This window comes from Tetranychus urticae, chromosome 2, assembly GCF_039701765.1.
Source record: "Tetranychus urticae isolate SD_2017Ah chromosome 2, NJAU_TeUrti_SD_1.0, whole genome shotgun sequence".
Lineage (NCBI taxonomy): Eukaryota > Metazoa > Arthropoda > Arachnida > Trombidiformes > Tetranychidae > Tetranychus > Tetranychus urticae.
Window position 1 is genome coordinate 13,221,798 of NC_142959.1, and position 13,617 is coordinate 13,235,414.

The 13,617-nt window shown below is 32.2% G+C and overlaps 2 protein-coding genes across 4 annotated transcripts; one reads left to right on the forward strand and one right to left on the reverse strand.

The window, feature by feature from the left end:
* Positions 1-580: 580 nt before the first annotated feature.
* On the forward strand, positions 581-3,072 carry Etf-QO (electron transfer flavoprotein-ubiquinone oxidoreductase). The gene is made up of 5 exons (XM_015930560.3): positions 581-792; positions 896-1,461; positions 1,544-1,781; positions 1,877-2,775; positions 2,850-3,072. The coding sequence occupies exons 2-5, from the start codon at positions 906-908 to the stop codon at positions 3,011-3,013; spliced, it is 1,857 nt and encodes a 618-aa protein (XP_015786046.2). The 5' UTR covers positions 581-792; positions 896-905; the 3' UTR covers positions 3,014-3,072.
* Positions 3,073-3,113: 41 nt separating this feature from the next.
* Positions 3,114-12,795, reverse strand: dsf (nuclear receptor dissatisfaction). 3 transcript variants are annotated; one of them, XM_015930576.3, is made up of 8 exons: positions 12,701-12,795; positions 12,209-12,254; positions 11,899-11,984; positions 11,591-11,671; positions 11,364-11,525; positions 5,485-6,524; positions 3,744-4,005; positions 3,114-3,660 (listed from the first exon to the last, which is right to left on the reverse strand). In XM_015930576.3, exons 3-8 carry the CDS (start codon positions 11,906-11,908, stop codon positions 3,407-3,409), a joined length of 1,809 nt encoding a protein of 602 aa, XP_015786062.2. In that variant the 5' UTR covers positions 11,909-11,984; positions 12,209-12,254; positions 12,701-12,795; the 3' UTR covers positions 3,114-3,406. The 3 variants fall into 3 exon arrangements, with proteins under 3 accessions (XP_015786062.2, XP_015786056.2, XP_015786069.2); XM_015930570.3 differs by lacking the exon at positions 12,701-12,795 and having other exon boundaries at positions 11,591-11,824; positions 12,209-12,349; XM_015930583.3 differs by lacking the exons at positions 11,364-11,525; positions 11,591-11,671; positions 11,899-11,984; positions 12,209-12,254; positions 12,701-12,795 and adding an exon at positions 6,991-7,289 and having other exon boundaries at positions 3,157-3,660.
* Between the last annotated feature and the right edge of the window lie 822 nt (positions 12,796-13,617).

Here is a 13,617-nt window from a genome sequence, read left to right on the forward strand (position 1 = left end):
ATTTCCATGTAGCTTGATCACACAAATGCCATTTAAACCTTAAACCTCTCTTGTCTCCTTGTTTCAAATAATTAACTTTAACCTAATTTCCGATCTGACTGCATGTCCTCTTGCTTGGTTGGCTTAAACATTATTAATTTTAATTATTACAAATTTTATTCAGGCCTATTAATACTCATCAAATCTTTTGACAAATCAACTGGTTTCTGGTTGAGCTTCCCAACCTAATAGGAGCATACGAATCAAGGCCATGCAAGTGCACAAGCTCTTGATACTTACTTTACTTAATGAGCCCTCCAATTGATGAACATTTCATCTAATTGGAAATCCATTGTGGATATGGAGTATCCAAATGTTAGTTAACTAATAAATTTTAACTATTTAGTTGATTATAATCAATTGAATCACTTTTTAATTAAAAAGAACTCATTTAAGAAGGTTTAAGATCGATCCTAGTATCGATCAATGATCGAATCAACCTAGAATCGAAACTCATTTAATCGATAGAATCGATCTGAACAGCTTGATTCCTTAACCAGTTACAATAATCTTTCAATCTAGAATCTAGATTCTAGATGAGTTTTGTAAATAAAATTTTTGTTTATCAAGTTGTAGCTATTTTTACGTCATCTTTGATATACTTTACTCTTTGATACCAACAATTTGATCAACAACTGTCCAGCATGCCAACAGCTGACAGTTTGTAGTTTTTATTATTGCTAGTTTGCTTACTGTTTGTTTATTTGTGATTATTATCGACATTTTGTTATTTTATCATTTAGATTTTTATCGGTGAGTGTATTCTTATTTCAGTTTTAAGCTTATCGTTTATCTTTTTATATCATAATTGCGATTCAATTGATTAATGTTTGTAATCTTTCACTTTACTTGATAGACTTCTGCTCATGTTAAAATCTACCTTCAATTCATTTTGCTCTGTAAAAATGTGGTTAAGAAGTTTGAAGTTATCTCGCCAAATTTCCACCAATTTCATCCGCAATTATTCAGTTAAAGAACCATCTTCAGAAGGACATGTTACCACTCATTACTCCATTCACTCTAGAGAATTGGATCCAAGATGGAAAGATATTTCTATGGAAAGGGTTCAAGACGAAACCGATGTTGTTATCGTTGGTGCAGGTCCTGCTGGGCTCTCTGCTGCTATAAGACTTAAGCAGTTAGCAGCTAAATCTAATAAAGAGATTAAAGTTACTGTTGTCGAGAAGGCTAGTGAATTGGGTGGCCACACTCTAAGTGGTGCATGCATAGAAACTAAAGCCTTAGACGAATTAATCCCAGATTGGAAAGAAAGAGATTCACCACTGAAGACTCCTGTAACTAAAGACATTTTTAGATACTTAACTGAGAAAAGTGCTTTTAACATTCCAATATTCAAATCTTTACCCATGTACAATCATGGAAACTACATTGTCAGATTGGGTCACGTAGTCCAATGGCTAGGTAAGTAACAAGGTAGATATAATAAATTTATGTCTAATTAATATCAACAGATTATAAAATATCTTTTCTTTTCATTCTTTAGGTGGGATCGCTGAAGAGCTTGGTGTTGATATTTACACTGGGATAGCAGCCAGTGAATATTTAAAAAACGAAGCAGGATACATTGAAGGCATTGCTACCAATGATGTTGGTATTGCCAAAGACGGCAGTCCAAAGGATTCCTTTGAAAGGGGAATGGAAATTCGAGCTAAATGTACAATATTTTCAGAAGGATGTCATGGCCATCTTGCCAAACGACTTTATAGTGATTTTAATTTAAGGTAAGTTGTATAAGCTCTGTATAATTATATTGTACTTTGGCCTTTATCATATATTATTGTTCTATTCATTGTTGTGTTTATCTATTTAACTTTAGAGCCAACTGTGAACCACAAACATATGGTATAGGTTTGAAGGAACTTTGGGAAATCAATCCTGAAAAACACAAGCCAGGTACCATTGAGCATACTACTGGTTGGCCTTTGGACAAGCACACGTATGGAGGATCGTTCTTGTATCATTTAAACGAAGAAACTCCTCTGATTGCCGTCGGCTTTGTAGTTGGCTTAGATTATCAAAATCCTTATCTGAGTCCATTCCGTGAATTTCAAAGATTTAAAACTCATCCATCTGTCAGATCATATTTCGATGATCCCTTAGCTAATAGAATAGCTTATGGGGCTCGAGCTTTAAATGAAGGTGGTATCCAATCTATACCTAAACTAACAATGCCCGGTGGATGTCTTATTGGTTGTTCTCCTGGTTTCATGAATGTGCCTAAGATTAAGGGAACTCATAATGCCATGAAGAGTGGAATTCTAGCAGCTGATGCCATCTTTGAAGCATTTGATAGCGACAATTTATCCTCTGGTTTTGAACCCAGTCGATATGAGAAAGATCTAAGGGAGAGTTGGGTTTGGGATGAACTTTACTCAGTCAGAAATGTTAGACCTTCCTTCCATAACCCTCTCGGTGTTTTTGGTACAATGATTTATACTGGATTCTCGCAGTTAATTTTACGAGGTAAAGAACCATGGACTTTTTCCCATGGTGGTACAGACTCTGCCAAATTGAAGCCAGCTAAAGAATGCCAACCAATTGATTATCCAAAACCGGATGGTAAAGTAACTTTTGACTTGTTATCATCTGTTGCTCTGACTGGAACTAACCATGAAGGTGACCAACCAGCCCATTTAACTTTACGTGATGATAAAGTTCCAGTTGCTCAAAATTTAGCCATTTATGACGGTCCCGAACAAAGATTTTGTCCTGCTGGTTAGTATATTTCTATCAGTTTTGTTGTCCAATTGCTATTTAAAATTATAATAACTTTTTCTTTCTCCAATTAGGTGTATATGAATATGTTGAAAATGAAAGCGGGGACGGAAAGCATCTTGTGATTAATGCACAAAATTGTATTCATTGTAAAACTTGTGATATTAAGGATCCCAGTCAAAATATCAATTGGGTTACTCCTGAAGGTGGTGGTGGACCAGCTTATAGTGGAATGTAATTCTTTGTATTATACATTGATACCATATATTAAAGTTTAATATTTTATGTGTACTTTAACCATACTTATTAATATCTTTATGTATGTAAAGAATTCAAACTTTACTAGTTTCAAAAAAGTGTAATGAGATGTTAGATAAAGGATCAAAATCAGTTTGTCAATATTGTTACAATCTAAATTATATAATGATGAATTCTATACAATTAAGTTCATTTTTTAATGAGTTGTTTAAATTAACTAGATAAAAGGATGTTAATCCCACAATCCTGAGACCATTGAAAGCAAGAAAAGGTTCAAATAAGGAAAAGTGGAAAAGTGGTCGAGAGAAAAATTATGTAAATAAGTTAAAATGGGCATAATTTCAATTGACTAGAGTTGGGAGTAAGAGAAGAGTTAACCATCAGCTTTCTCCATGTGATACATATCTACTAATATTTTCTCGATTGGTATTTCTCCGATAGTTTCACGGAAGAAAAGTTTCTCCACCGTTGTTGATGAAATTGTCCGGAGACAAGGAAGAATTAATAATAATCGACCGAATCTGGTTGGTTGGCGTTGATATTTATGTCTGACATAATCACTTAGTACACACTGAGCTTGATCTTGTTGCATTTCAACTGGATGAACATCACATAAACGGATTGATTCTGGTTGGAAACAAAAGATATAAAAAAGTAAAAAAATTAGTTCAATGAGACTAAATACGGTGGATTAAATTATATCAACTTACCTGGTCGAAAAAGAACAACAGCTTTTAAACAGCTGCATTCAGTTCCATCAGGTGATAATTGACGGAATCTTCTCATTATCTCTTGAATATATTGCACATCAATTGACATCTCAGGGTTATCAGTTGCTTTACTTTGGATTATTGCACGATTAACATAGCTTGGTCCACCAGGAGAGGTTGGTGAGACGACATCAAAGGTAACTGACCATTGAGCCATATTCAAGAGAAACAGATCTTTCCAAGAATCTTCAAGCAATGTAATCTACAAGGAAAAGAAATCAAATTATTCATTAATTTAGTGCATCAATGTGAATGATATAAAAAGTGGAGTAAAGCTAAACTCAATTTGAAGTATTCGGAGTCATTTTAAATTATTTCCAGCAATTTTATTGGTAAACCGATTAACACTTTTGCCCTCTATTTTTCATAACATATCATTTTAATTACAATTATGTTTTGTTTTACCAGATGAAGGATTGAAAAGGGAAGGTAAAGAGAAGAGTAATTGAAGTTGAAAATGAATGAAAGATGAGTAGCAACAAAATGAAAGGGCTACCGTTTTGTTATAATATTATTATCAAAGTAATAGCTATATTCGTGTGAAATACCATATGTTGAAAGATTATCGTTATGATGAATGTTCTTATGCTATTCTTTGATGTTCTATTTTTCAACTCCTTCATCATATTCATCATCATCATCCAAGCAACTCATTCTTGTTCAATAAAACCTTTTCGTGTTCCTTTTTTCCTCTCTCCCTCTTCAAGCATCATCACACATTTAACACCATCTTTTTTTTGTTCTTGCTTGCCTTTTCCATCAATATCAATGTTAACTCTTGATCAGATGGATCTTTTATCATCTTCATGTTCATCATCTTCGATCATCCTCGATTACTACTTAGTTTTCTGATCGTTGTTTCATGCTTCCTGATTCCTATTGTGACTCCAAATGGAATGAGAATGTCTGATAAAAGCTTCTCTTCAGATCTTGAAACAGATATATATTCAAGTCATTCAAAGTCATCCACTTTTCCAGGTCTCATATCTTCTAACCAATCATCGTCTTTCTTCTTCCCTTTTCTTCCTTTTACTCTTTTACACATGATCCAACCTTTTCTCATCTTAATTGATTTACTATCAACATTTAACTAATTCTTACCCTGCCCACAAGTAACAACAGTATCATCACCTTTTATACTAACATCGTCCATTACAGATCAAGATGACCATTAAGGTCATTTGTTTGGCCTCAAGGCAATCAATTAAAGGCAGACAAGAAAAATAAGAACAGAAGAGATGATAACAAAGGAAGAATAGAGATAAAGAGCTGAAATGATGTTTACAAGGTAATGTTCAATGATGAGAAGTAAATGGCTGTTATCAAATTGCCAGTAAATAGGAGAAGCAAATTAAAAGAAAACAAGGTTTCATTCTATTATCTCCATTGAACAGATTTATTCAATCATTTCATTGATCAAGTAAAACAATTATTTAATTGCCCAAGACAAAAGGAAGATCAATTGGAACGGTAAAGCAGAAAATTAATTATTTAAAGTTGATGGATTGATTCAATCACTCTTCTCTTTGTAATGTCATTTGATACTCAAAACAATGATTTACAGCTAATATTAAACAAGTCAAACATTAATCTAATATTGTGGTAAAACTTGCTGTATTAATACATAATTAGTAAATTTGTTTTCTGTTATTTATTTGCTCTGATTTGAAATGAATTTTACCTGATCATTTTTGGATAACGTTCGGAATGTTGGTAAACTTTTAATCCATCGGATAACCATAAAAAGTAGTCGAGCAGTTATTTCTTGAACTGAATCCCAATGACCAATAAATGGTTTGGGTAAATGTGCTAATGGGGCTGATAGTTGAGCTATTGGAATTGGCCTTGGAACAGGTTCGCGAGATTTGAGATCACTTTCATTTGCAATTTCACCTGTACTGGTTAATGGTATGACATTGGTCCCAGTTAATAAAGGGCAAGACGAGGAGAAAAAGCTAGGAATCATAAAAGATGCTGGATTGGGTAAACCTGATTCATCAAAAATCCGTCCAAAGTTATTTGTACCAATGTATGGAAAACTAGGGCGAGTTATTGGGTGACCTGGACCTGCGTAACGAAGATTTGACCAGATAACTTCTTGCGACTTTTCAGCATTGAGCAGCATCTGAAGTAATCCGGGATGATTGGCAGTTTCATCGATGAATGAGGTTGATGTTGGTGTGGAAACACTATTGTGTGATGAAGATGATGTTGAAGTTAAGCTTACATCTGAGGGTTTACTTGTGGTGCCATTAGATCCAAATAATGATGATGATGATGATGAGCCACCATTCAATGTTGGGTCATTCATCTCAACCGTAGAACCGTTAGTTGATACTGAAACAAGAGGTGGTGGAGGTGGAGGTAGTGATTGAGGAGGTGGAGGAGGATGAGAATGAGGGTGAGATCCTCCTGAATTCAGTGAAGTTATTTGAATAACTGGTGAAGATTGTCGATGTGATTGTTGAAGGGAATGCTGTTGGTGATGATGATGGTGTAGTTTGCTTAGCAATCGTCCTTCCAATTTGATTGGGAAGGGTTTAGTTATTGTATTTCCAACTGATGAAGGAGAAGACCGTGAATGGTGATGAAGATGATGATGGTGATGATGTGAAATATGGTGAGAATGATGATGAAGACCTTGATGACTTTCTATCGATGATGCTGACGATGAACCTTCTTTCAACTTTGGTTTACGTGGTCCTCTTTCATGTTGTACAGCTAGTGATCAGTTAGAAAAGAAAAAAGAAATCAGATTAATTAAAATTGAGTAAATACAAAATTTAGATACAGTTGAATAATCTAACGTTATTGTTTCAATTTGTAGGCTGATAAATCAATGAAATGGTTCAATAGGTTTTTCACGAGTGAAAAAGTAAGCCGATAAAAGATGAACATTTGTGACTGATTTAAAAGCAGAAGATAATGTTTATAGCGTTAAAATACTGTAACTTAACTTTATATCAGAAGGTAAGATAAACCCTATAAAAGTCTCACAATTCTTAAGAATATAGAATTTTTCTCCTTCTCATAGCTTTATACATGAAAAATTGAGTTTTTCATTTCCAAGAAATGTAAGTAAAGATATCTTTTTACTTTTTAATGCGAAACAGAGCAACCTTCTAATGGACTTGTAAGCCATTCCAACGCTCACAATTTTAATAGTTGATCTAAATTACTTACTTACGGTTGACCACAAAGATCCAAACAATCGATAATGACATTAACAATTCAAAAGATCACAGATAGAAATCAAAACAAAAGATGAAAATGGTAAAGAAACTCAGGCTGGAAGAATCGTAAAGCTTTCTTCAATTTAACCATTTTAATTAAACTCATAACTTAACAGTTTCCCCACCACATTTATTTCACTTAAACCACATATCAATAAAATATCAATGATATCAATAATATGGATGATATCAATAAAATATCAACAATAAATAAATCAACACTTTTCAATTTGAGACAAAAAAAACATGATTTGCATAAGTCATAAGCCTTTTCCCTCCACAACTTTATTAAGGAGCGAAATTCAAAAGGCTTAAAATAATCCGTCTAACTATGGATTATAACCGTTTTAAATTGAACTGATTAGTAAACTATTAATTTTAAATTCCATTACATTTGAATTATCAATTCAACACTTGTAACATCCTATAACAACAAACAGGAACCTCATTTTTTTGTGTATAGGAAGAGAAGAGGCAAAAAATGAAAGGGACGAAGCCAGGGATGAAGTTAAGGATAAATCAGGATGATGATGATAAGTGATAAAAGATGAGGTCAAATATAGGCTTAATACTTCCGTATTTATTAATGTTAAATGGCTTAGTGTTACTTGATAGTTTGCATTTGAATGCTTTTAATTGTGCAAACAGTGACTCTAACCTCTTCTCTGGATCAGTTGTTTTTATATTTCAATCTGTATAAAAAAAGACATGATCATTATCATTTGTCCAATTGAATAAAACTCTTTATTATCAATGTTATATTCATGTTAATTGGTTCTTCAAATGTTGATTGTTTAACTGACTGTTCAACTCCACCAAAGAGTCATTGAAGCAAATACTAGACAATCAAAAAACTGTCTATTTACCCAACACTCTATCCATCACCATTACATTAATATCATCATAATTACATTAAACTTTACCTCTTCTATTAACCGTTAATATTATTTAATCCTTTGTTAACATTCAACACATTTACACATCTATTTATCCCTCAGTAAAACATGATAATAATGAGGTGAAATAAATGAGACAAAATGAATTGTAAAGAGATGAAAATGCAAAACTGAAATGCCAACCAAAAAACTCAAGTCTTTTGATCAATCAATGTTTATTATCATAACCAGAAAGTTCATCTTTAGATGAATTTGTGACTTTTTTGCTTCTCATCATCACCTCATCATCATCATTCATAAGCTACAATTAAAGGTTGATGTTCAGTTTTTTTTTGGGTAATGTTTTTGTTTTTGTTTTGGGTTCATCTTTTTGTGTTTAACAACAACGTTAAATCGTCATTAGGATGAGCATTATAATCATCAAATGAATCATGAAGATTCGTGTCTCGCCAATGTTTGAACATTTAACTACAATTTAGAGTCATAAATGATTATAACAATTGAACGTCGAAACAAGAAAAGTAATAAGTTTGGACAAGTTAGCGTGATAAAGATAACTTATGAATGATATTTTGCGTTTCATAAGGTAAAGCTACTTGAAAAGCTCAAAAATTTGGATCCAATTTTTTTACTTCTCTTTCTTTGTTTCTTCATTATTTTTGTCATCCATTAAAAACATTTATATTTTGTATTTATTAATCAATTGATTAACAGTTAATTGAAACTGAATAAAATGAAAAAAGTAAATGATAAATGAAGATAATTATAAATATATTACATTCATAACCATTAACATGTTCATTTTGCATCAACATTAATGTTTACCTTTTTGCTTTTAGTACTTACACCTTTAGCTGCTCATCTTATAACAATCATTAAATTATTCAAGGTTTACAGTTTGATTAACAAAGAGTTGAAATAGTCGAAGCAAGAAGTCTTGATTGTTTGAAACATTTCAGATCTGTACAGTTGATTTAACACTAACCATTGGCTTTCATTGGGAAAACCATTGATTTGTTTTACCAATTGAACCTCACTTTTAATGTAATTGTTACTTTTGTTTGCTTTATCCTTTACCCTGATCTTAACCTGATTGATATTGATAATGATTGAGTTTACTTGAAAGGTTAAATCAAGAAAAGAGAGACAAAATTCAGTGTTATCATTGAATGTGAGTTGATAATAAAAATTGGTTTCCATTCACTTCTGGTTTGAGGTTTTCACTTTTACTGAAAGTGGGCAAACAAAAGTGGACTTTCAATGGCCTTAAGCATTCAAAGTTGATACAAGATGATTACCAATTGATTAGATGATGATTAAATAACATTTGTACAATTCGTGGGAAGTTAACAATAAGGCGACCTTTGAAAACAAAAGTGCGATTTGTTAGATTCACCCGGAATTAACATATTAACAAGAGAGTTGAGTGATGCGGAACAGCAAAAAAAAGATGAAGATGAAGGATCAGTTAATCCATGATGATAAAGCTACTGAACAGTTAAAACAATCAAAGCATGAGGGAAACAAAATGAGAGGTAAAAAGGAGGAGGAATAAGGCGTGATCAGTAAAAAAGTAACATCAAAGTGATGAGGATGTAAAAAAGGATGAAAAGAGACGCAAAAAAATAGAGTTAAACTTTTCATAATTTTGGTCTACATCAAGGTGAATCCTTGCGGCATCATGTAAACTGGGAAGATCAAGATGAACCCCTATTTCAAGCTCAGACTCTAAATTACATTGCAACTCAATCATCCGAATCTTGTGAAGAAGAGGAGAAAAAATGGTTTCCCTGAATAATGGGAATCTTTTTATCTTTCCTTGTCTTAGACTGAGATGATGATTAGGATGAAAAAAAAGAGGGAAGAGAGATGCACTTTGTAATATATTGATGTTGATAAAGGTTGCTTCAACAACTGATGGTTTCATTCCCATGGTTGGATTTACCGTTACTTCAGTTGAAAAGATGAACATTCAAAGTCTTGCTTTAACAACCTTTTTATATGGATGATGATCATGATCAACAACATCAAAGAGAGACCAAAGATGATGTTGTTCAAGATGATAAGCCGTGAAGAGGTATCAGTTGACCTTATACCTTTTAACCTGGTTAACTTGATGACCGTTAATCCAATTATATTAGATGGATCAAAAAGTTTCCTTTCACTTTTACTTTTCTTCATCTTCTTCTTCATTTTCACCATTTCATCTTTATCCTCATCTTTGTCGCACCCATTCATTTTAACACTTACATTTGATATTTAATCTTGTACAATCTCAAGCATCAGTTCAACTTTCAATGTTTAACTTGGCTTTTTTGTCCCATTTTACATTTAATTTTCAATCCATTTTTGTATCAATTCAAGTGATGCAGGATTATCATCTTATGTAGTTCAAAGCAGCTAATCAATTGTCAATAGAGAAAAATTAACCTTCTGTTTACAATTTTGATTCAATTTTACATCTTTTTTTTTGTTTTTCAATCATTTTCATTGTTTCTTTGGTTACAATAATTTACAATAATTACAGTAACGGCAAAAAACTAAATGACTTTTTGGCTTAATGATTAGTCAAAGGAAAGTTTCCTCTTAATTGACAAAATATCCTCTACTAATTGTGATGTTGATCAATAATTTGACTTATTAGTTCGAGTTTTACCTTTCTTAAAGATTGAACCTTTTATAGTTACATTGTAATGAAGACATGAGAACTGAAAATTTGTTAACTTTGTTTCAATAAAAGTTTGATTTTTATTGATATTGCTGTTTTAACACCAATGATAATTTTCAATCAGATCATTGCTCATTGTAATTCAGAGATGAATTTTGACGAATCACTATCTTGTTATTGTTCATTTTTTGCTTGAAATTAAGCTAATTGAGATTAAAAATTGCGATTAATTTTTTTCGTGGCTCCCTCTAATTTGTTAAATGTTAAAGTCATTGTTTTCAGTTTGATTACTTTTGGCTTTTTTCATTTGTTTCAATCAATTTTCCATCAATTAGAGTTCAATTATTCAGATCTTTCATCTCTGAATTATTTTCTTTTCTTTAATTTTCTAACAATTTGTAAGTTAATCTAAATCTACTTTAAACCTACTCGTGAATTAATTTGCTGTGTTTATCAATTTTGGAATGTAAAGATTCATAAGACTTCACTTCACACGACTTCAGAGATTTTCATTTTCACATTTACCCATAAAAATTAAATGCAATGTCACATTGGATTGGTTCGTTTCGTTTCTTTGGAGCTGCAGACTTGATTGAATGGCAATCGGAAGATTTCAGATTAATCAACTTATCGATGCTAGTCTAGTTTGATTTGTTACCGGACTGAGTTCAAGTTTAAATCTTATTCATAATCATGTAAATGTAGACTGGGATGTGATCAAGAATATCGAAATGTCAGTTAAGGTGTGAAAATGTGAACTTACCATCTTTATTCATTTGAGCTTCAAAGCATTTCTTGAGTCTACAAGCTCGACATTGATTGCGATGAGTTTTATCAATTGGACACTTTGAATGAGCTTCCCCTTGAGCTTTACAAGTATAAACACGATTACGATGAATACTTCGTTTAAAAAATCCAGAGCAACCTAAACAAAGCAATTGTACATCAATTAGATTAATGTGTTTAAGGCCAATCAAGTGATCAACTTACCGTCACATGAGTAAATACCGTAATGTTTACCTGAACTACGATCGCCGCAAACACGACAAGGAATATCAAGAAGTCTGTCTCCTATTAACATTGAAGGTGTATTTGGTTTGGTTAAAGTTGATTGTTATAAACGTTAAAAGGGTTTTAAATATGGTTACGATTGTTGGATTGTTAATTTCATGATTGTTGATGTTATTATGATAGACAAAATGATAGATTATTAAATAATGAAAACTAAAATGAATAGCAATCAATAAGTAATTGGATGAACCGATTGAATTAATTTTGTCACTTTTTTTGAGTCTTACGTTTTTCCATAGGTTTAACAGGGAATCTCCATTAATATGGATTTACTGGGATTCATCTTGTTGTCCCATTCAATGTGCACATTCAACTGTAATTGTAAAGACGACAAAAACAAAATTAACCAACACAGAAACGATCAAGAGTTGACTCGATTAAAATATTGAATTATCTTAAAGTTGAACACACAATTGAACCAAATAACTAAACTTGCAATCAAACTAAATGTTGTTTAATGTTGACTGGAATTGAATGTTGTTGTTGCTTAACTATTATAATGTTTAATGAAAAATTGTAAAGAAACATTGAACTTACCTTTGCGATTTAAGGTTTGCTTGAAAGTTAAAATGAAAATGTAAATCTGTAAATGATGAACAAGATGATGATTTAGTTGTGAACTTTAAATCAATGGTTGATAAGTGATTGAAGACAAGTCAATAGAGAGATTGAAGATGTAAACAAACAAAATTGAAGGAAAGTAGATTTGATTGTAAACGCAAAAAGATGATGATGATGGCGCAAAGGGAAAGAAAGATGATGAAAAATATTGAAAATGATGATATTTGAATAGATTATTATCTTTAAATTGTTGATATATATATTCTTATAGGATTGACTGTTAACTCTCTCCTTGATGAGATCAACAAAAATATAACAACATCAACTTGGATTGAGCAAAATCCAACAACATTTTCATTCTTGGTGAGGTTAAAAAAGCATATCATCAAATTATATCATCTTACTGATCATCATGATCATCCTATTTCTATCATCCATTTCTCTAACAATTTGCTTTATAATATTTACCTGTCTAACTATCTTGATGAAAAGTAAATGATGAGAAGAGAGAGAGAGAAGAATGAAGAAAGCAAAAAAAGATTGGCTTGAGTTCCTTTCTTCATCTTTATCATTGAAAGGGATGATCATGATCATCACTGGGTTTTTGTTACCTTTCTTTATCTCTCTCTCATCTTGTGGAGCCAATCACAGGATCTCATGATGATAACCAAGAAAGTGACGAAAGAATGATGATGATGATTAAAAATGATGATGAGACTCTAATGTTCCTCAGTCTCTTCTTCATTATCTTCATCCCATTCCTGCATCATTTGTTTCCAGAAGCCAGTAACTAAACTGAGGTTTCAAATGTTGTAACCAAATGATCCTCCTCACATCATCCCCACCTTCATCTTCATCATTTTCATCATCCATTCTCCCTGTTATTGCAAATAATTTGCCACTATGTCAGCCTGTTAATGCTATGGGAATCAATCCATATGATGATGTTGTTGTTACTGAAAGAGGATAAGTGAGTTTTGTGTTTTTTTTTACTTTCATCTTTTTTAGCCTTTCTTTTCATCTTTCATTCTGTATCATCATGGATGATGATGATGATGCCTTTTAAATTTAGTTTTGTAAGACAAATTGTGATCAATCTGTTGGTACACTTTTACTTTGTGTGTTTCCTTGTTTCTCCTCTTGTCGATGTTGTTTTTTTTTGTTGCTTTGCTCTTTTGCTTTTTCTTGCTTTGATAATCAAAATATGTTGATGAAGAAGGAAAAGGAAATGATGCTCTTTTTTTTGTTAACAATCATGATGATGGTGATGATGATGATAAGGAGGAGCTACATTTGGTATAGGATCGACTCTTGTAATGATGATAAGAGTATGTGCTTAAAATCAACAGCCAATAGTGAGTAGAGTTGATCCTTTTTGGTAATGT